Raw genomic sequence first — 21513 nt, 5'->3', positions numbered from 1 at the left:
AACAAAACGACAGACACCGACCAAAATATACACAAAAAAAGGGTAGAATACACAAAAATACAAATGTGATGCACGGAATCACCCAGTATAAAGAAAAAGTTGTACATACTAGTATTAGTTCAACAATTGCATAAGAAACGCGGTAAAGTGGCATAAACAAATAGTACATCAAGTGTGAGTTCAACAACGTACAAAAAAGCAATGAAAGGCCGTAATCAATATTTTCAGATTGTTTAGTTTATTCAAGTGAAACGGCAAAAGAAATTGCAGCATTTATTTCCCATAATTGCATCACCTACACTGTATCTGCCTTGAACTGGGCTTTTGCCTTGTTTTTGGCACCGTGCCCATTGTTGAGGGTCACTCAACCGTGCATGCAGGTATCCAATTCGGAGGGTGTGTGGCTGCGTCTAAACCAGGAGAGCTTGCAGAGGCACAGTCTTAGCAAGGAAGGCGAGGCGTGGACATTAGCCCGGACGGCCGCCCACGTGGTGCCTGAGGTGCTTTACCTTCGCCACGAGTCTGAAGTGATGCAGTCGGGTGACAGCGATGACGATTCAGCTGCCAGTGCATGTGGCCATAGGTATGGAAGCCAAAAATATTATGTCGCGTTGCACACGCCTCCTCCCCTGTCACCATGTTTCCTCTTTCCCTATCTCTCTCTCTTTTTATGTTACTGTTGTAGAACACCTTTGTGGAGCTGCATGTAGTGTTAATTAATTCTTGACCTTCCCTCCCCTGCCTAAACAAGGATCTGTGCGGAAGTTATTCGTAATAATGTGTTCACCTTCAGTTTGTAGATGACATTGTCCTATTCAGCAACAATGGAGACGAATTACAGCAAATGATTGAGGACCTTAATCGCGAAAGTGTAAGAATTGGGTTGAAGATGAATATGCAGAAGACAAAGATAATGTTCAGTAGCCTGGCAAGGGAACAAGAATTCAGGATCGCCAGTCAGCCTCTAGAGTCTGTAAAGGAGTACGTTTATCTAGGTCAATTACTCACAGGGAACCCTGATCACGAGAAAGAAATTTACAGAAGAATAAAATTGGGTTGGAGTGCATACGGCAGGCATTGCCAAATCCTGACTGGGAGCTTACCACTGTCGTTGAAAAGAAAAGTATACAATCATTGCATTCTACCGGTGCTAACATATGGGGCAGAAACTTGGAGGTTAACAAAGAAGCTCAAGAACAAGTTAAGGACCGCACAAAGAGCGATGGAACGAAAAATCTTAGGCCTAACGTTAAGAGACAGGGAAGAGAGCTGTGTGGATCAGAGAACAAACGGGTATAGCCGATATTCTAGTTGACGTTAAGCGGAAGAAATGGAGCTGGGTAGGCCATGTAATGCGTAGGATGGATAACCGGTGGACCATTAGGGCTACAGAATGGATACCAAGAGAAGGAAAGCGCAGTTGAGGTCGGCAGCAAACCAGATGGGATGATAAAGTTAGGAAATTTGCAGGCGCAAGTTGGAATATGCTAGCACAAGACAGGGGTAATTGGAGATTGCAGGGAGAGGCCTTCGTCCTGCAGTGGACATAAAATATAGGCTGATGATGAATGTGTTCACCTGAGCGGTACATTATCAAAACAGTTCATACAGTTGCCTGTCAACAGTTCCCTACAGCTTTCTAAATGATACCTTAGCGATTAACTGAATATGTAATTTGTTTAATTACCCTTAAACATCAGGCACAATAAGAATCATATTGATGACAAAGACAAACTACTGACGCCTGTTTGATGTGAGACGTCCCTGTGTGCTCCATATTGCACATTATGACGCCTTGTTTTCAAAGAGCCATACTCACAGGTTAACCCCTTACCACATTCTATATCATATATGACACACATAGAATAGCTTCGTCTAACTTAGTAGATTCAACACAAAGGAAATTAATACATATTCACCCAAAATCTGTCATCTCTTCAATAAAATTTATAAAGGCTGTAACTATCGAATAATTTCTTAATTTTTCTTATTTAGTTTTCTTCCAATTTGTATATGCCAGCAGCTCGTCACCTAGTGCACAAAAAGTTCGAAAACAAAGTGGTTATTTTTATAATTCGTACACTTAAAACTAGCGCAGTAAAAATAGCAGGGGGTATCGCTCTACTGGGATATTTTGAATGAGAAATACATTTTCGTGGTTCTGTGAAGTAAGCATTAATTGCTGAGTTTCTTAGTGGCTATTGTGTTGGGCTGCTAAGCACAAGGTGGTGGGATCAAATCCCGGCCACGGCGGCCACATTTCTACGGGGGCGAAATGTAGAAACACCAGTGTACTGATTTAGGTGCACATTAAAGATACCTAGGTGGTCCAAATTATTCCGGAGTCTCCCACTGCTGCGTGCCTCATAATCAGATCAGGGTTTTGGCACGTAAAACCCCATAATTGTTGTTGTCATTTAAATTGGGATATTTCTTGCAGGTTTTCTTAGATCTAGATGTATTTCTGTATTGTTGTAAAATATACCCGTAACTGCTTGGTGTATCATATATGATACACAACAATTTATTCTCATAAAATTGCAACCATACATTTCTTTAAATTTGGGGTTTGGTTGGCCATTTCTGGCAAAAGCAAAGCATTGTCTAAATTGTTCACAAGAGAACATAAATTCATGATGTAGGGGGTTAAATTCTCAAGAATGCCCAAAACAATGCTACCCACAGGTGCCCACAAGCTGCTGCATCATCATCGACTGTGCGATCACGTGGCTATAACTTTGGCATGCCTGTCTCTGTGGCTGCTGACAGGGCAGCTTCTGGATGTGCAAATGCAGTGCAGGGTAAGGATTTGTCACTGTTGAATACAGAGTTGTTACAGAATCACTCATTTGCATTTCTTTGCGTGACTTTACCAACGCTTACGGTTTTCACGTTTTTACAAGTGCCAGTGTGTGTTCATTTCGTGTGCTTTTGATGTCGTTGCTTTTTTGCAGTTCTAAATTTTGCATTACATCATGTTTTGCACAACTGGCCCGAACACACTCCATGCTAAAGAGTATTTCTCGCCTCGCACGTCAGTATAAGCCAGTGTTGATCTGTGTGTCTGCGTGCATATGTGTGTGTGTGCAAGTAGTTTCTCACATTTCAGAATACCGTGTTTACTCGATTCTAACGCGCCCTCGATTGTAACGCGCACCCATTTTCCGTGACAACAACAACAAAAAAAAAGTCCTTTACAGTACCGCGCACCTCATGCTTTCAAAGAAATATACAACTTTCTCTCATTTGGAAAAACAGATTTCCTCCCGATGCACTGAAGTTGCGATGAATAAAAAAAGTCGCAGTTTCGCACGAAAGGCGAAGCATAGAATGCGATAGCAAATTAATAGACCGCTATGTGAAGTAATGATAGCAGTTTTATCGGCCGTATAAACTTGTCAACATTCACTTACTAAATAAATTAACAAGCATGGTGTCACGCTTGCACAAGCAAACATGAGCACATCTCGCTCGTTGACGGCGGAAATGAAGTGTCAAAACGCTGGAGTGACGAAGCGGGGCGAGCGAATTGACCTTTGTGCTAGCATGCCTCTCTCTTCAGCGTGGCGAAAACACGGCACGCGGCGGACATTCCCCGTCGCAGATTGCTTTCAAGATAGGGCCAAGGCGATCGAATCGCCGAAGTGGATCGTCACAGATTACGTCCTGCTTCGGTCCACTGAAATCGTTGCTGACGCAAAGCATTGCATTGCTTTGCGTTATTTGTACTCAATTGTACATCAGTTATACTCAAGTGCATCAATTGTACGCACATGCTAATTGGCACTCCATAATTAGGGGGATGTGATATCACAGGCTGCAGGAAAGTGAAATATGCACACATGTGGGGCAGAAAACAGCTTATCACCACTGATCTCTGTGTGTGCGTGCATGTGTGCGTGTATGCTCGTGTTTGCGTGCGAGCATGTGTGATATAGATTGTCATCTATGTCACATATAATCACTGTGAACTATATATACTTAGTTATCGTAAAATAATACATTTTTGCCTGAAGTTACGGATGACTTCCGGGACCATTCTTCCCTCAATGTTCTCGAGGAGACCAGTCTGAAGTGCGTAGAAAACCCAAGCTCTGCGCTCGTTCTCTTTTCATAAATATTTTGTATTATTACTACTACCCCCGAGCTCGTTTATGTTGCTAAAGCTCGCTGCATGCTGCAGTGAGCTTGCTGGAATCATGTGAAATCCAAGTCCCATGGGCAGCTGAAAAATTTATATCATTTTGTCACCGTGGCCTGAGACAGCGTCCAAGTCGTCCCGAAACAGAACATGCACGTTGCACTTAATGCATTCTGGACGGGACTTGTTTCAAAGATTGTATCACACAGAAGTTCGGATCAACCATGCATGATCGACGAGGTTCGAACTATTTGTTCACTTCGAAACTACGTGGTCGTCTCGGGATTTCAACCACATGGGTATTCCTTATTGAGAAATGACAGCAACTGCAACAGCTGTACCTTAAAGCAATTGCTGCATGTTTAATTAAAGTTTGACAGGTTTAACGTGGACAAAAAGAAAGTTGAGGTTGATTAGAGACCAGACACGAGTGAAATTATCTAGCCAAGTTGAACTGCAAAAAGCTTCTTTTCTTCTTTTTTAGGGGCTTCTTCTAACAAAACACTGTTCAAGGCTACGATTAGTTCTTAACTGGATTTCACTGCGCACTTTGCGTGTTCTTTATTTGTCTGCTTAGGCCTATTCACATTTGGGAGCGGTACCTCGGACCCTGAAGGTGGCTCATCTGGATCTGCTAGTCCTTTTGTATTTGGGTCTCCTGGTAAGCATATTTCTGCCTTTTAATGCGTTCGCATTCTTGGAGTACTTCACACACTTTCAGGGAAATATCTATCTATCTTTGTAAGTTTGTATCTAACTGTTTTCCCACCTACCTCAGTCACGGGATAGTCAGTGGTCGAATGAGTAGTGCATCGGGCTGCTGTGGTAAGGTAACAGGGTTCGAAACCAACCATCAGATCTACTTGGGTCACAGAGTATGTCGCAATGTGTACATGCATGCCGCTCTTCAGGGAACCTCTTTCACACCGACATGGGTTACTGTAGACACAGAACTGGGTAGGTACAGTGTAGACCGCTTATAACGTAAGTCACCGGAGTCGCGAATATCTGCATTATAAGCGGTACCACACTATAACCAAAACAACGATTTTATTGCGATAGCAATTACAGTATAGACCACTTATAACGTAACCGCTTATATAGTGCAGGACCGGATATAGTACAGTCTTTTCAAACTCCCGTTAATTTTTCCATAGCACTCTATGTATACACGTATCGCTTATAGTGCAGTTGCAGGAGACGAAATACCGGTTACAGTGCGGCTGCCTGGAAGTTTGGGACTCAACTGAGATGGAGAACGCTCCCCTCAAGCCGCAGATATACTCCAACGTAATGCGAGTGCGCACGTCGAGCTCAGCGACGTCACGGTGGCGAACAACCAGTGCGTCTCGCGCCATCGGGCGTGTTCCCACGTTGCTGGCGCATGAATAGCTCCGTTCATATTGTTTGCCCGGCGCACCGAGCCGCGCCGGCCACGCATCCCAGCATTCCTCACGAGGTGCGGGTAGAATGATGTAATGGCGGAAGCGCTCGAAAGCACATCCATCGCCGCGGCTCTCTGTGCATTAGCAAGCGTGGTGTCACGCACGCTAAAAGCACAATGCATGCAGTGCAACACAGTGCACGGGGGACTGTGCCCCTGTCGCAGATGGCTTTCAAGATACAGCAGCCCCTGCAGGCATGCTTGCGCACTCGGAGTAAACACACCCCGTCCCCCCACCCCTCTGAGCCTTGCGGGTGACGGAAGACAGCGCGCTTCCTTCCTGCTTTCTTCTCTTGCATGTGCGAGATTGAGACGCGATCACTGGCTCACCCTCGCACGCTTTCAGTCGCGCGTACGGCGACGATTTTATCGCCCTTGGACTTTATATGGAACCTCGCGGCGACAGCTATGGCAGCTAGAAATGCGCCTGGAGTGTCCATATACAGTGTATACTGCTTATAACGTACCGCATTTACTCGATTCTAACGCGCCCTCAATTATAATGCGCACCCGTTTTCCGTGACGACAAAAAAAATAAAGTCCTTTACAGTACCACGCACCTCATGTTTTCAAACAGAAATACAACTTTCTCTCATTTGGAAAAACAAATTCTCTCCCGATGCACTGAAGTTGCGGTAAATAAAAAAAGTCGCAGTTTCGCCTGAAAGGCAAAGCATCGAATGCAAAAGCAAATTAGTAGACCGCTTGCAAACATTCACTTACTAAATAAATTAACAAGCACGGTGTCACTCGCGCACAAGCAAACGTGAACACATCTCGCTCGTTGACGACGGGAATGAACTGTCAAAACACTTGAGTGACGAAGCGCAGCGAGCAAATTGACCTTCAGTATCATGCCTCTCGCTTCAACGCGACCAATAAGCGGCGAAAACACGACACGCGGCGGACATTCCCCGTCGCAGATTACTTTCAAGATAGGGCCAAGGCGATCGTATCGCCAAAGTGGATCATCGCAGATTATGTCCTGCTTCGTTCGGTCCACTGATACCGTTCTGCATTACTTTGCGCGCGAAAATCCTCTCCTTTGTTTGCGCCAGTCCCAAACGCAAGTTTCGGATTCTTCGAACGCCCGTGATGCGGCCCGATTTCCGTCCGTCTTCGCACACATAATCACTTTCCTTTTAAATGCAGCATCATAATGAACTCGGTACTTCATGCTGATAGAGCAGACGCAGAGAGTGTGAAGACAGACGGTAGACTATTGCCTAAGCACGTGTACTGCTGCACATGGAGGAAGCTACGGTAGCTAGGCTTGAGAGTAGCTAGGCTCGACGCGCGTGTGAGGCGGCCATCTTGAAATGCCGAAGGCCATATGGTAACGCAGATTTAGGGTTGTACTCGATTCTAACGCACACGCAATTTTTAGACCTGTTTTATCGGAAAAAAAGTACGCATTAGATTCGAATAAATAAGTCACCGAAGTCGCGAATATCCACATTATAAGCGGTATCGCACTATAACCAAAACAACGATTTTATTGCGATAGCAATTATATGGACATTCCAGGTGCATTTCTAGCTGCCGTAGCTGTCACCGCAAGGTTCCGTATAAAGTGCAAGGGCGATAAAATCGTCGTCGTATGCTGTATGTGCGACTGAAGTGAGGGTCAGTCGGTGATCCCGTCTCAATCTTGCACACACAAGGGAGGAAAGCGAGAAGGAAGCGCGCTGTCTTCCGTCGCGCGCAAGGCTCAAAGGGGGTGGGGGTGCATTTACTCTGAGTGCGCATGCCCGCCCGGAGGGGTCGCTGTATCTTGAAAGCCATCTGCTACGGGGGTACACTCCCCCGTGCACTGTGCTTGTGCATGGGTGACACCTTGCTTGTTAATGCACAGAGAGCCACGGCGACGGACGTGCTTTCGAGCGCTCTCGCCATTACGTCATTCTACCCGCACCTCGTGAGGAATGCTGGGATGCGTGGCCGGGGCGCGGCTTGGTGCACCGTACGAAAAATAGGAACGGAGCTATTCATGCACCAGCAATGTTGGAACACGCCCGATGGCGCAAGACATGCCGGTTGTTCACCACTGGGACGTCGCTGAGCTCGACGTGCACACTCGCATTACGTTGGAGTATGTCTGCGGCTTGAGGGGAGTGTTCGCCGTCTCAGTTGACTGCAAAACTTCCAGGCAGCCGCACTGTAATCGGTATTTCATCTCCCGCAACTGCACTACAAGCGATACGTGTATACATGGAGTGCTACGGGAAAATTAATAGGAGTCTGAAAAGACCGTATTATATCCGGCCCTGCACTATAAGCGGTTACGTTATAAGTGGTCTATACTGTACCACTGTTCGAAGAAACTCTTTGATGCCAACTTGGAGTACTGGGCATGTGCCACTCGGCCTGTGCTGGTCTCCAATGAACCTGTTTGATGCCCACTTAGGTCACTGTGTATGTGCCAGTAGGTGCGTGCCGTTCTTCCACGAACGTCTTTGACACCAACTTGGGTAACTAGGTTATGTGCCAGTGGGAATGTGCAGCTCTACAATGACGAAAAAGATCACTTAAATTTCTTCGATGCTGAGCAGAATCAAACCCACGTCACAAGGACAGCAACTCAATTTATTAGCAGGCTGGGCCACAGATGCACTGTGTTTGCGCCGCTCTTCAATGAACGCCTTGCACGCCAATGCTTTAACACCATGAATTCACTGAGTATGTGCCGCTCTTCAATGAACCTCTAGCCAATTTGGGTCACTGAGTAAGTGCCACTGAGTGCGCGGCAAGCGAGGGAACAATTATCAGCATTCGCGCAGCCTTTGCACAGGCTTCGAGGCGACGGCACTAGATGGCGCTGAGTGTTCTTAGAGCAGTGCAAAAGAGTAGTCCCGCTGCAGTACACACCTCATATACAGGGTGCCCCAGCTAAATGTAGCCAATGTATTGAAGACGACGGAGTGTGCTAGGAGGGTCAAACCAACTCAGCGGTGTTGAGGGATCGCGTGTCCTTGTCTGCGGTATTCTTTTTTTGAAGTTTTTCAAAGTGAGTTAATTAGTATAAAGTAATTGCCTAACTTTTTAAATATTGGCGTAACCAACAAAGTGCCAATACGAAAGCTTTAGATCACATTTAAAAATGACCGATTCAAGTGTTTGCAACTAAGTACCATTGATGGAGCTTCTTGTAATTGCCTTTAAAGAAAGCCCGCAAAATACAAGAACAACTGCGTGATAGCACCACTATTTCAGTGCCCCCAGACGACCGATCAGTAAAGGACATTGTTTGCATGCTTTTTTCGAGACTCAGTCGCATGCCTTGTTGCGATCAGGCGCACAGAGTGAGCGGTGGTGATGAAGGTGTGTCGTGCTTCGACGTGACGTGGCAAAACATACAATTCGCTCCACTTGTGGAATGAAGCTCGAACGCACAAGGCAATAAATAAAAACAGAAGAAAGGAAGCTCGGGCTTGAGTAAATGTTGACCGCCGAACTGTTTAATCGATAAGGAAAATGCAATTGTCATGTTATTCTATTCGTTTGCGATCCTATCTTACTAGCGAGAGTTGCTGGCGTGTACCTTGCGGCCACCGGAAACGCTAAGCCCGTCCTGGAACTGTTGTACAGATATGCGGATTTAGTTTCTTGATCGGTCGTCTGAGAGCGCTGAAATATTGGTGCTATGATGCGCTTGTTTTGTATTTCGTGGGCTTTCTTTAAAGGCAATTACAAGAAGCTCCATCAATGGTACTTAGTTGCAAACGCTTCAGTCGGCCGTTTTTAAATGTGATCTACAACTTTCGTATGGGCACTTTCTTAGTGAAGCCAATATTTAAAAAGTTAGGCAATTAGTTTATACTAATATATTGACTTCGCAAAACGAAAAAAATACCGCAGACTAGGACACGCGATCCTCAACACCACTGAGTTGGTTTGAGCCTCCTAGCACACTCCGTCGTTTTTAAAACATTAGCTACTTTTAGCTGGGACACCCTGTATAACTCGTTTCGACGGTGGCAATACGTTGTGTCGCTACATAGAATCAATGCTAACACATTACTGTCAACAGTCGTCATGAGATGGTTTCTGCCCCAATTTTGATGTGAAAGCGTCAAATGGCTCATTGCAAATGAGCCATTTGTAGTGCATTTGAGCACTACAATGAGCACTGTGCACATTTGAGTGAATTCTATGCTATATAAGCTCTTTGTACACCTTTCATTGCTGTGAAAAGCTGAACATGGAGCTTTCTGCATGCTTTAATACTGGTACACAGTGCTTTGTATGATCTTTTCTGGAGCTTGTCATCTTTACTTCTTTTTTCATTGGTGTAAGACAAACCGAACTTATAGGTACATTATATTCAGTGGACACGAGGGCTCTATAGAGGCTCATTGAGGCAGAATGAGACTCCCGGGGCACTGTAGAAAAAGCACAGCCGCGCAGCAATGATGCTAATGTATATATTGCACTGTGAATTACTGCTACCATTTCATTTTTTTGGTACTGTGGCAGTGGAAGGTTTCAACTTGGAGTGGCAAGAGTGGTACATTACTCTTTGCAGTTAGCAGCTCATATGAGAGACTTACAAGTCAGAATGCATTGTGTCATCATTGCTGCTTATTGTTGCAGAAAAAATAAAATAAAGTGTAGCGCAGTGTATTAGACAACGGGTACAACATTTCAGCACAGAATCTTGAGCCATCTTCTACCACAATGGGTGCCTGAATGGGGTCCAGGACTTGAAGAGATTTTGCAACAGATGGGCGTTCTGCAATGGGCATTACCATATTGCCTGCATGCATAGTGGTTAAGGGTGTAAGGGCCGGGGGGAGAAAAACGGAAGATTAGGGGGAATTTTTTTAAAGTGACAATGACAAGAAAACCACAGTACAGTTTTCAAGTGTCTTCATGATATCTTTAGTTTTGAAAACCTAGCGTAGCTTTCAAACATAGCAGAATACAGGAAGTCCTCTGGGTTTTGGTCCAGGACTGGCGTCTGGGGCTCCTCAAAGCACGTAGAAGCGTCAACCTGGTGGCAAGGCCTGCGCACTAATTAGCCGCTGACACCTATATCTTCTAGGCTGCTGCAGATACTTCCGCCTGGTCCTTGTTTGGATCAGGAGAAGCTGGTCCTTGTTTGGAAATGTTCATAACAAGCTTCGCAACAGCCTCATAAGTAAACGTGTTCAAAAACTCATCTATGTACAATCAATTTTGAATGTGGAAGCAGCCATGGTTGGTTATAATGCAAGTGTATTAGGTGCGAGTGGCTCGGACTTAGAGTGACCTTTTTCTCAGTTATCAGATTCGCAATATTTCATAAAAAAGAACAAGGCATTCATGCCATTGTCTTTGCGGTCCCTGCATAATTATTGCATGTATTTAGGGATCATTATTTCTTATTACTGAAATAATTCTCACTCCTGTAAGAGCCTGTCGAGGCTTACAGTATTAATAAATAAAAAATAAAATAAAATAAAAAAATTAAGTATGAGCTATTTTTACTGAAGTTTGTTTTTCTCCTAATTTCTCAGTTTTCCTAAAGAAAACAACGAAAAAACTGGCTTTCGCGGTACGGTGACAGGCACTTTTCCAAATGAGTAGGGGTGCATTACACATGCCTACTTGTGTTTATAAATAAAGCACTCTTTTTTTCATGTGATTGAAGGGGCCCTCGCCCTTCGCGCCTTGCATTATATTTTTGAAGTATTCTTGCAAATACAGTACTCAAACAAGAGTGAGTTGGTCGGATGTCTTGCACTGAAAGGAAACAACAGAAGAGGCTTGCCGCACATGCTGTGCTGCAGGAGTCTTCTGTTATGTGGCACAACACATAGGGAAAAGAGAAGACACTGTATTCTTGCAGTTCTTTTCTAAGCAACCATCATAGCAAGCAGTACAGCACCACTGCGTTTTGGTTGGGTGCAAGCGCAGCTTTTACCTCGCTCATTTGGTGTTACCTTTTCAGCGCCACCCACAGTGTTGAGCTTAATGCATGACAGCAAATGTGATGAATGACAACTGGCGCAGGGCCAAATGATGGGCCATTCAGGCATCTGATGCTGTGTAATAATGCACTTGTTGGCAATACTAGACAGATAGTGTGAACGTCTTGATTTTCCAAATTAACCTCAGTCAAATAAACAGCTCTTACTGTAACACCTTAACAGTCAATTTTTAACCATTGGCAATGTGTTAACGTAGTCAAACTTGCTATTAATGCATGTGCATATCATTATTTAATATTTGATTCAATCTTCAAAGTATATTTTACTCAATTTATATTAGAGCATTATTATATACTCGCTCACTTATAATTTTGTTTCAAATTTGTGGCTCTTGGAAGTGCTTCGTTGTGTTGGCCAACCACTGACAAAATATGAAATTTGCATGCTGACATGCTTCCCTGCTTGTGTTTTGCTTTTGTTAGATAAAGGGACTTGGTCCCCAGGAATGACTACTTCAGATCCCTAATTACTTCTTGAGATCATATCCCAGATTGGGAACACATTAGTACAAGCTTTCACCTTAGTGTGTTTGGGAAGTCCACTGATACCAGCATGCTATTTATTGCAGGTCTAACATAATGAAATATGTCATACACCAGCCCTTGCTCTGTGCCTGTACGTTTAAACGACCTTTTGTTTTGTGCAGATTAGTTTAGCTGAATAGATTCTTGGTGCTTGAACAAGTAGCATTAAAAAAAAAGGCTAACATATAGGCCCGATAAGCCTGTCTGTTTGCCCTTTTTTTTTTCTCGTAGTTGTAATAGCTTTACTTTATTCAACATCTGTTTTCGGTCTGCTTGTTACAGCTTCAACTCCATCGACATCAACCAATGCGCTTGCTGATTCTGAACATACTGGACCAGCATCTGAGCGATCCGAGGCTCCGACTTCTAGTGGGTCCATTGCTGGAGGATCCTCACACTTGGCTTCACGGAGGTTAACAAGCGCAGATTCATCACCACCTCCCACACGAGCAGTTCTGCCCGAACTTCGGGGAGTCTCAGTTAGGGACCTGGTCCGTGCCATAGGAGAGAGTCGTGCCAATGGTAATGGCGCAACACCGCCAGGGACACCACCAGTGACACCACCGGTCCGACGGAGGCGATCGTCTGCGAACTCCAAGCCGGCAGCATCAAGTCCAGTACCCATTCCTGGTGTGACAGTGCCTTGCTCATACTCGGACACTGTACTAGGGGTGTCAGAAGGTGCACTAAGCCACTCAGGGTCCCAGGCTCAAATTGAAAGTGCCAGGAGTGCTACCCCATCACAGGGAAGCCTTACTGAATTAGGTTCCTTCCCCAAGCATCCTGGCTCGTCACCACGAAGAGCATCAATTCAAAGGTATTACCTTTCTTACACCTGTTCCAGCCTGAAGATATATTTTTTTCATGCACTTGTTTCGAGTAATGCTGTACTTTAAGCTAAAGACTTTAACAAACCACAAAATTTATCAAGTATAAAGACTAAAACACTTCCATTAGTAGCAAGAAAAGTTTTCTTTGTTCCTGCCAAAGGGTGGCAACTTGACATGTTGTAAATGAGCAATTGAAGCAAATTTATAAAGATATTTTGGCATCAGCTATGTGCTTACATTCCAATGTTATGGCTGGGCCAAATGGAGTGCCATATTTGAAGGACTCTGAGTAGATTTTTACCACCTTGGGTCCTTTAACATGCACCAAAAGCATCAGTGAAGTGACATTTTTGCGCTAGCGATGCTATAAACTTGTGGCTGGTCACTAGAAATACTAGAACATGTGACATCCTGTTGAGCAACGAAATTCTTTAGCTGTTGGGCTACTGGAGCAGGTGACATTGTGTTATGTACTAGACTGAAATTTGCAGTAGCACACTAGTACATGCAAACCATTGGCACAAGTCTTTAAGGCTCCTTGATACATGTTTTTTCCTTTTTATGTTCCTTTCCTTTAGTGAAAGCAGTGTCAGCTCTCATTTGGGTAGTTTCTTTCGTGAGCTTCGGGACACCTCAGCGACTGGCTGCATAGGCTGCATTACACAACGAACTACGGACAGTCCCCTAAGCACACCTGGCACCCCAAAAAAGGTAGCTGTAGTTTTAAACTGTGACTACCTGCTTTCACTGCCTGTTTGCATAGATGTTAATTTCTGCCATTTTTTTCTAGGAGAGCCTTTCGCCAACTTCATCATTGAAGTCATTCACTCAAACGGGAACTCAGACCAGTCCCGAAGGAGGGCCAACTTCAAGCATTAAAGGCCATTTCAGCATTGGTAGCAACTCAAGCCGTGACGAGAGCCCACGTGTCTCTCCAAAAATGTCCCGCCGGGAAAGAACTAGTGCCAGTGGCACACGGCATGTGCTTCGTGGAAAGAGAGAGCGCATTCACTCAGAAAACACAGAACGTCCTGCTGCTACAGAACCTTATCGCCAGGGTCTGTCCCCTTCTGTGGCAGAGTGCCTGAGGGCTGTCTTCTGCGCTTTCTTATGGCATGAAGGTGTGGTTCACGATGCCATGGCATGCGCCTCATTCCTGAAGTTTAATCCTGACCTTCGAAAGAGCATCACAAAGAGGACTGTGGCAGCGGCACCCTTGACAAAGGAGCAAAAAGCTCGTTTCCGGCATTCTGTTGAAGTAACTTCACCGAGCTTGCTGCAGTTGCAGCAGTTAGAAACACTCCAGTCCAACGAGCCATTGAACGAAAACATTAAATTGAAGAGGGCATTTGCTCCTGCCACAACTTCCGACCAGGTCACACAAGAAGGAAGTTCTGCACATGAAGATGTGGCGACAGACTTGCCCCGTGCCCTGCGCTTCCTTGTGTTGCTCTGGGAGCAGGTGACTGGCGTGTGCAAACAGGCCATCAAAGAGCAGGTGGTCCTTCCGAGCCTTTTCTCAGGCAGCAAAAACATCAAGTGCGTTGAGCAGGCAATCGTCAGGGGTTCAGAGCGCCGAAAGACGAAGAAGAAACGAGGCTATCGTTCAGCAGTTGTAAATGGCTGTGCCACCACTGCTTTTGGTGGTTCAGCCAGTGGCGAAAAGGAAGCGACATGCGAGCTCTGTGGGCTTTTATTTGTACTGACATCCCAATACCAGAATAAACAGGCTCATTCCGGGTGTGGTGACAGTGCTGGCATAAAGAGCTTTGGTGGTGGCTCAGGGAGTCTTCTCTGTGGTGGCTGGACTGGAAGCTATGGCGATAGCAGACCTTCAAGCAGCAGCTGGCATCATTTTTGTGATCGGTGTCGGGAAAAGTTGTGCCAGGCAGGTGGAGGACAGCGCACCTCCCTCGGAGGCCGTCACCGCACTAGTTCCATTTGTGCTGCTGCGCGGGTTGCACCTCCTGCTCAAGACACAATTCACCACAACATGAAGAACAATGCCATGTTTTTGTTGGAACTGTCCAGCTCTGGAATGAAGTCACGGCGCAGTGGGCTGCCAAGCTTGGCCGAAGCAGAAACACTTCTGCCGTCTAACCAGTTTGCTGCGGCTGGCCCCATTCAGTACTTCAACATGCTGGGACTCTCTCTCGATGCACTCTCGTTTGGGGAAGACCTTGTGCCATCCGAGCCAGGCACATCCGGTTCACAAACTGCTGAGGCTGATGCTGAGTCAGTGGCTGCCCTTAATGGAAATGAAGCTGTAGAAGACACCTTTGCAAGTGAAAGAAGTGATGAAGCTGGATTGGGTCCCACTGTTACTGTAAGAGGCGGTGGCAGGGTGTTTCATCGATCAGTCTCTGTGGGGCTAACACATTTGGACTGGGCAGAAAAGGATCTTGCAGAGGCGGCCATTCAAGAAGCAAGGGCCTTAGTCATACCACGAAAAAGGAACAACAGCAGTGGAAGCGAAGGTGAGTACACGGTTCAAATGTGGTACTGTTTTGATGCTGCACAAGGGCATAGAGCAAGAACTGAATGCTTTGGAAGCAATGTTTTCATCTAGAAACATGAGGCAATTAACAGAGAGAGATTGTGTGGAAACCATTGAATATACATTCAATGTGCCCATTTGTGCACAAATCATGCTGCTTGAACGTATGAGGTCATTCATGCTAGTGTGAATGTCTTTGATGGCTAAACATCAGGGTTGTGGGGCTGTGAATGCAGCAAGGTGAATGAATATTGTGAACTGCTTCCATCACTGTTGTCCTGAATAAATAGACATTGTAACATGCCTTGCATGTGAGATATCTTTGATGTTATGAAATTGGCAAAGGTTTTTTTTTTATGACACTAACTGTGCTTTATAATTGTTTTTCTCAGGATGATGGGGGTGTGGTGGGTTATACAGCCGACTTCTGTTAATTCGACCTTGACAGAAGCAACGAAATTGATCCAATTATCAGACGGGTTGAATTAAACAAGTTGATGCAGAAAAAATGGCAAAACACACCGCTGATTTATTCGGCAATATTTGCCCAATTCTAGTACACCCCCGAATCAAACCTGTGCCCACTTTCTATAAGTTCAAAGCAGAAAACTAATGTTAAAATGACATTAAAGCTCCTAAACAAAGTAGAATTCTAACATGTACCCGATTTTTTAGCAAGAAAAATGGGCAAGGGTCGAATAAGTGTTGCACCACGGTGGCCAGCTTCTTAAAGTCAGCTTCGACGCAATACATCTGTGTTATGTGCTAAAGCATACGAACGATGCAAAGGTGGCTTTGATTTCATATTCGATTGCACCGCGTAGGCAATTCTCAGCCCAATTTTCTAGAAAAAAGCAAGCGCTTGTTAGAATCACGTGAATGCCGTAATCAGACATTGTGAGCTACGGTTATTGCTTGGAACTCTCAAAGGGCAAGCCGAAAGTAAGTGTTTTCAAGGGGAGATGATGTGTGTTCAATGCATTCACTGTACGCAAGCTCCACCAAGGGGTTGCTATAGGGGTTGCTATTGGTGTCACCATAGGAGTCAAGTGCGTACGTGCGTGCTGACTGGTCAATTTCGAATTATCAGGCAAAGGCCAATTTTAGGATCTAAATAACGAAAGTTTGAGCCCATAGAAATGCATGGATGAAAGCGAGGACCTTAGATCATGATCAAATTAACCGAAAATCGAATTAACCAGAGTTGAATTAACAAAGGCTACTGTGTTGAAGGTAGGGTTATGGGGAGTGTGGCTGCTTTTATCTTGGCAGTTTTTATTGTAGCTCATTTGTGGTAAGGGTTTTTCAAGCTATATTCAGGCAGTAGCATGCAATGTTATTATCCTGCCACAGATATGATAGAGCCAATTTTTGTGTTGCAGGCATGTCGTCCATACTGTGCCAGCCATCAGCAGCCCTTACAAAGTTAGTCTCTGTGGAGCCAGAGGCCTGTGCCACTGATCTTACAGTACAACGGCCAGTTATGCAGTTTGTTCTTCAACGTCATGACCTTGAGAGCATGCGTTTCGCCATTCAGCAGTCGCTCAGGAAGGCTACTTGTCGCATCTATGCTATGCAGGTATGGCTTTACTACAGCAGTGTTTTGTGTTCCTGTAGTGCCCAGGCTAAAACTAATGTGGGGAATTAATGCAAAACATGGCAATTAAATGGCTGCTTTAAAGGTTGCCTGTTGTGGCAAGACTGCTTTTTTTTTTTACAGAGTGAACCACTATTTGTGCACTTTCCATGTGCATGTTCATTTACACCTTTTCACAAAAAACCTGATGAATTCTGCCACATTTGAGACAGCACTGGGGCAGGAACTTATTGTTTGCACTGAAAGAAGCGGTCAAGAGCAGGTGTGCAAGTGTTCTGCGTGTGGCTACCGTTGTGCAAAAAGCTGCTGTCCTGGGCACCATTAAAAAAGGTCTGTTCATTGTGTGTAAGCTCGATAATATGCCTGATTGCTAGGGGTGTGCAAGTACTCGAATATTACTGGATTGAATAGCGAATGTTCGAATATTTCGATTTCTGAATTGAATATCTACATTAGATTTTTTTAATATTCAATATATTCGGTGTAGGAGGCTAGCATGGTCCCGTGTTCTTTCTTTAGTCTCTGTCTTGTTATGCTAGTAATCATGTCTCAATAAAACTTGTTGTTGGACGAGTTGGTTCATACTGCAAGGAAATAAATAAATGGCATGAAATACAACACAAGGACGTAGTAAGGAATATGGACAAGTGCTTGTCCATGTCCCTTAATACGTTCTTATGTTGTATTTTGCGCAGTATATTTATTTCATTGCAATCATGTCTTATTATGCAAATCGTTAGCAACTAGCCCAACTTTCTGTCATAACTGGGTAGACACCCACGCAAGTGCCACATGTCGCATGCACCATGGAGCCCCTTCGTGCTTAATGCCACCCAAGCAAGCGTTTCACATTGTTTCCGGCGCGAAAGGACCCCACAGCGGAAGGGCCACCCTGGCTGTCGCAGTAGCAGGATTTGTCACAGCGAACAATCAGCGACATCGGCCTGATGCGGGAATCACACAAACAGCGCCCAAACGCCGCAATTCGCAGAACGTTGCTGCGTCATTCGGGATCACCTCTGTTGGTACAAAGTTCACCCGAGTCGACAGGACCGATCAAAATAATAATGTGATGCGGGCAGAATGAATGGCAACAAAAGCATCGCGCCGTAAAAATTGTAAAAGCATGTGCAAGTATCAGGCTGATTAGCTACCGATTAGCCGCCGATTAGCCTTGATGGCTACGTGGCAACGAACTTCAAGCCTCTTCAAAAGCCATCAGTATAACCCGCACCCGCAGTATGCTTGAAAAGCTTGCGGCCCTTTATACGCAATGCCTCACAACTTCAAGTGTACCAGAGAGCTGGAAGAACACCAACATTATACTAATCCATAAGAAGGGAGATGTTAAAGAATTGAAGAATTATAGACCCATTAGCTTGCTTTCAGTATTGTATAAAATATTCACCAAGATAATTTGCAATAGAATCAGGGCAACACTTGACTTCAGCCAACCAAGAGAACAGGCTGGCTTCAGGAAGGGATATTCTACGATGGATCATATCCATGTCATCAATCCGGTAATCAAGAAATCTGCGGAGTACAATCAACCTCTCTATATGGCTTTCATAGATTATGAAAAGGCATTTCATTCAGTAGAGATACCAGCAGTCATAGAGGCATTGCGTAATCAAGGAGTACAGGAGGCATACGTGATTATCTTCGCAAACATCTACAAGGATTCGACAGCTACCTTGGTTCTCCACAAGAAAAGTAGAAAGTTACCTATCAAGAAAGGGGTCAGGCAAGGAGACACAATCTCTCCAATGCTATTCACTGCATGCCTAGAAGAAGTATTCAAGCCTTTAGACTGGGAAAGCTTAGGAGTGAGGATCAACGGCGAATATCTCAGTAACCTCCGATTTGCAGATGACATTGTCCTATTCAGCAACAATGGAGACGAATTACAGCAAATGATTGAGAACCTTAACCGAGAAAGTGTAAGAGTGGGGTTGAAGATTAATATGCAGAAGACCAAGATAATGTTCAATAGCCTGGCAAGAGAACAAGAATTCAGGATCGCCAGTCAGCCTCTAGAGTCTGTAAAGGAGTACGTTTATCTAGGTCAATTACTCACAGGGGACCCTGATCACGAGAAAGAAATTTACAGAAGAATAAAATTGGGTTGGAGTGCATACGGCAGGCATTGCCAAATCCTAACTGGGAGCTTACCACTGTCGTTGAAATAAAAGTGTACAATCATTGCATTCTACCGGTGCTAACATATGGGGCAGAAACTTGGAGGTTAACAAAGAAGCTCGAGAACAAGTTAAGGACCGCACAAAGAGCTATGGAACAAAAAATCTTAGGACTAACGTTAAGAGACAGGAAGAGAGCGGTGTGGATCAGAGAACAAACGGAGATAGCCGATATTCTAGTTGACATTAAGCAGAAGAAATGGAGCTGGGCAGGCCATGTAATGCGTAGGATGGATAACCGGTGGACCATTAGGGTTACAGAATGGATACCAAGAGAAGGGAAGCGCAGTCGAGGTTGGCAGAAAACCAGATGGGATGATGAAGTTAGGAAATTTGCAGGCGCAAGTTGGAATACGCTGGCGCGAGACAGGGGTAATTGGAGATCGCAGGGAGAGGCCTTCGTCCTGCAGTGGACATAAAATAGGCTGATGATGATGATGATGATAACCCGCACGCATGATCTTGGGACTGATCACTCATTAGCCACCTGTACAAACATATTAGCGGCAAGCATTCCACAACGGCTTGCTGCCTGTCACCACATCGGCCAGCGGCGAACTTTTGTCACGGCCATTAGGCCTAATCGGTGCTGCTTCCTTGTGTTTTGGCAACTAAAGTTTTGGCTTCACGCCAAATCGAAGCAGGTATATTTGCAGAAGCCGTGCGACACTCGGAAAGGCAACCCGTCTCACAAGTGAAAGCGAGTGTACGGAATGGCAACAAAGCTGTTCAGAGTCGCGCGAACTTGGCGTGACCCTCTAGATTTTAGAATCTTTCACAGGTGGCAAATCACGCCGAACCTGACAATGAAACGGCACTGACTGCGCACGCTCTTTCCCGTCGGTGCTGTCTATGAGCGGAGAGGTGATCGAGTCACGTGATGCGCAGTCCTTCGTCTGTCGCGCAAATTGGCCTTAAGATAACCCACCTGCTGTAAAGTTAGGGTAGCCCTTCCATATTTTGGAGAAAAACTGGAAAGGAAAACTTTCAATGCAATACATAAAATATTGCCACAAAACACAGGTTCACTATTAAACTAAGAATCTCATTGGTGTTCAGTAGAACAGACTGTCACTAATTCATTAGTTTGTCAGGAAAACAAGCACTTGATTCTGTTGAGCAGAAATTCTATTGATAAAAAAAATATATTTTTCCAGGCCTACGTATACTAAAGCGAACTGTAATCATTGCGGGCATACTAATTTGGTGTTCCCTTTAATAAGAGTAGACCGTACTGTATATTTTGATTTCTATGTACCTAAGCTACTGATAGCTCGGTACATTCATTTTATACAATGCTAGGAGACTCTCAAGTATATGCAGCACCATATGCCTGAAATTTGTAAGCTATAAATTTTGTTAAACTTTCCTGCCGATTCGATTCGATATTCGATTCAAAATTTACTATTTGGTATTCGCACACCCCTACTGATTACGTATTGTTGTACCCTGCCGATCAGCCAGCAAACACATTTCTTTTGCAATATTTGACATTCGTTGCTCAAGGCATACATTGGGAGGAAAACAAACCTACAGGGGCAAACTTTATGATGTCAAAGTTGAACTTGCTCACTGTGCTCCTTGTGTGTGATCTTAGTGCAAGAAGCTTGATGTTTATACAGCCGAAACCCGCAATATCAGAACGCCGCAACAACTAAATTCTCATTACAACGAAATATTTTCGTATCCCTGGCAAATGCCTACAGGATTCAGTGCATTTCCTATCTCTCCACAACAGAATGTCGCTGAACTAAGTGGGGTCTCGCACGTGCTCTTGGGACAAAGGAACGACAACACAGTAGTGCAAATAATCAAAAGGGGCATTTATTGCACCTTTCATACACCAATGCATGCTAGCCGAATTACTACCCATAGTACATTCACATAGGTGCGCGAAAAATTCGAGGAAGTCCGACTCACCGCGACCGGATAGCGAGCGAATATGTTCGCCCCATGCTTACACACCAATGACACCAATCGCCTAGTCATTCACGTGTACGGTCACGTGAACGGTGGTGGGTTTAAATGATCCGTATTCCTCCATTCTGGTGTCCTGCTCTTAGTCTCGCGAGACGGTCTCGCGAAGCGTGGATCGGCGCACGCACGGAACGTCCACATCGCTCCCCGATCCCATGTCCAAGAGGAAGCACCATCTTCCTTTTGCACCCAAGTAACCCCCGCCGTTAGGTGGCGTTAGCAGCGCAACACTAAGACCATCTCTCATAATACGCTGCCGCCGTAAAGCCACGCAGTGAAGCCGGATTACAGGAGAGGGGAGCCATGTGAGGAAAACACCATCAGGGGACGCGT

General features: G+C 45.0%; 1 protein-coding gene across 2 annotated transcripts in view; it reads left to right on the top strand.

Moving 5' to 3' along the window:
* Positions 1–21513, top strand: part of LOC119449561 (E3 ubiquitin-protein ligase MYCBP2-like) — a 208031-nt gene that overhangs the window by 141915 nt on the left and 44603 nt on the right. For both annotated transcript variants that reach the window (XM_049665301.1, XM_037712753.2), the window contains exons 53-59: positions 381–583; positions 2686–2801; positions 4719–4802; positions 12364–12898; positions 13490–13622; positions 13702–15388; positions 16791–16987. In XM_049665301.1, coding sequence (XP_049521258.1) covers positions 381–583; positions 2686–2801; positions 4719–4802; positions 12364–12898; positions 13490–13622; positions 13702–15388; positions 16791–16987 — 2955 coding nt within the window. The remainder of the gene's footprint in view (positions 1–380; positions 584–2685; positions 2802–4718; positions 4803–12363; positions 12899–13489; positions 13623–13701; positions 15389–16790; positions 16988–21513) is intronic.

The sequence above is a fragment of the Dermacentor silvarum genome, chromosome 4 (assembly GCF_013339745.2).
Source record: "Dermacentor silvarum isolate Dsil-2018 chromosome 4, BIME_Dsil_1.4, whole genome shotgun sequence".
NCBI lineage: Eukaryota > Metazoa > Arthropoda > Arachnida > Ixodida > Ixodidae > Dermacentor > Dermacentor silvarum.
The sequence above is the reverse complement of the archived record's forward strand: the minus strand, read 5'-3'. Positions and strand labels throughout refer to the sequence as shown.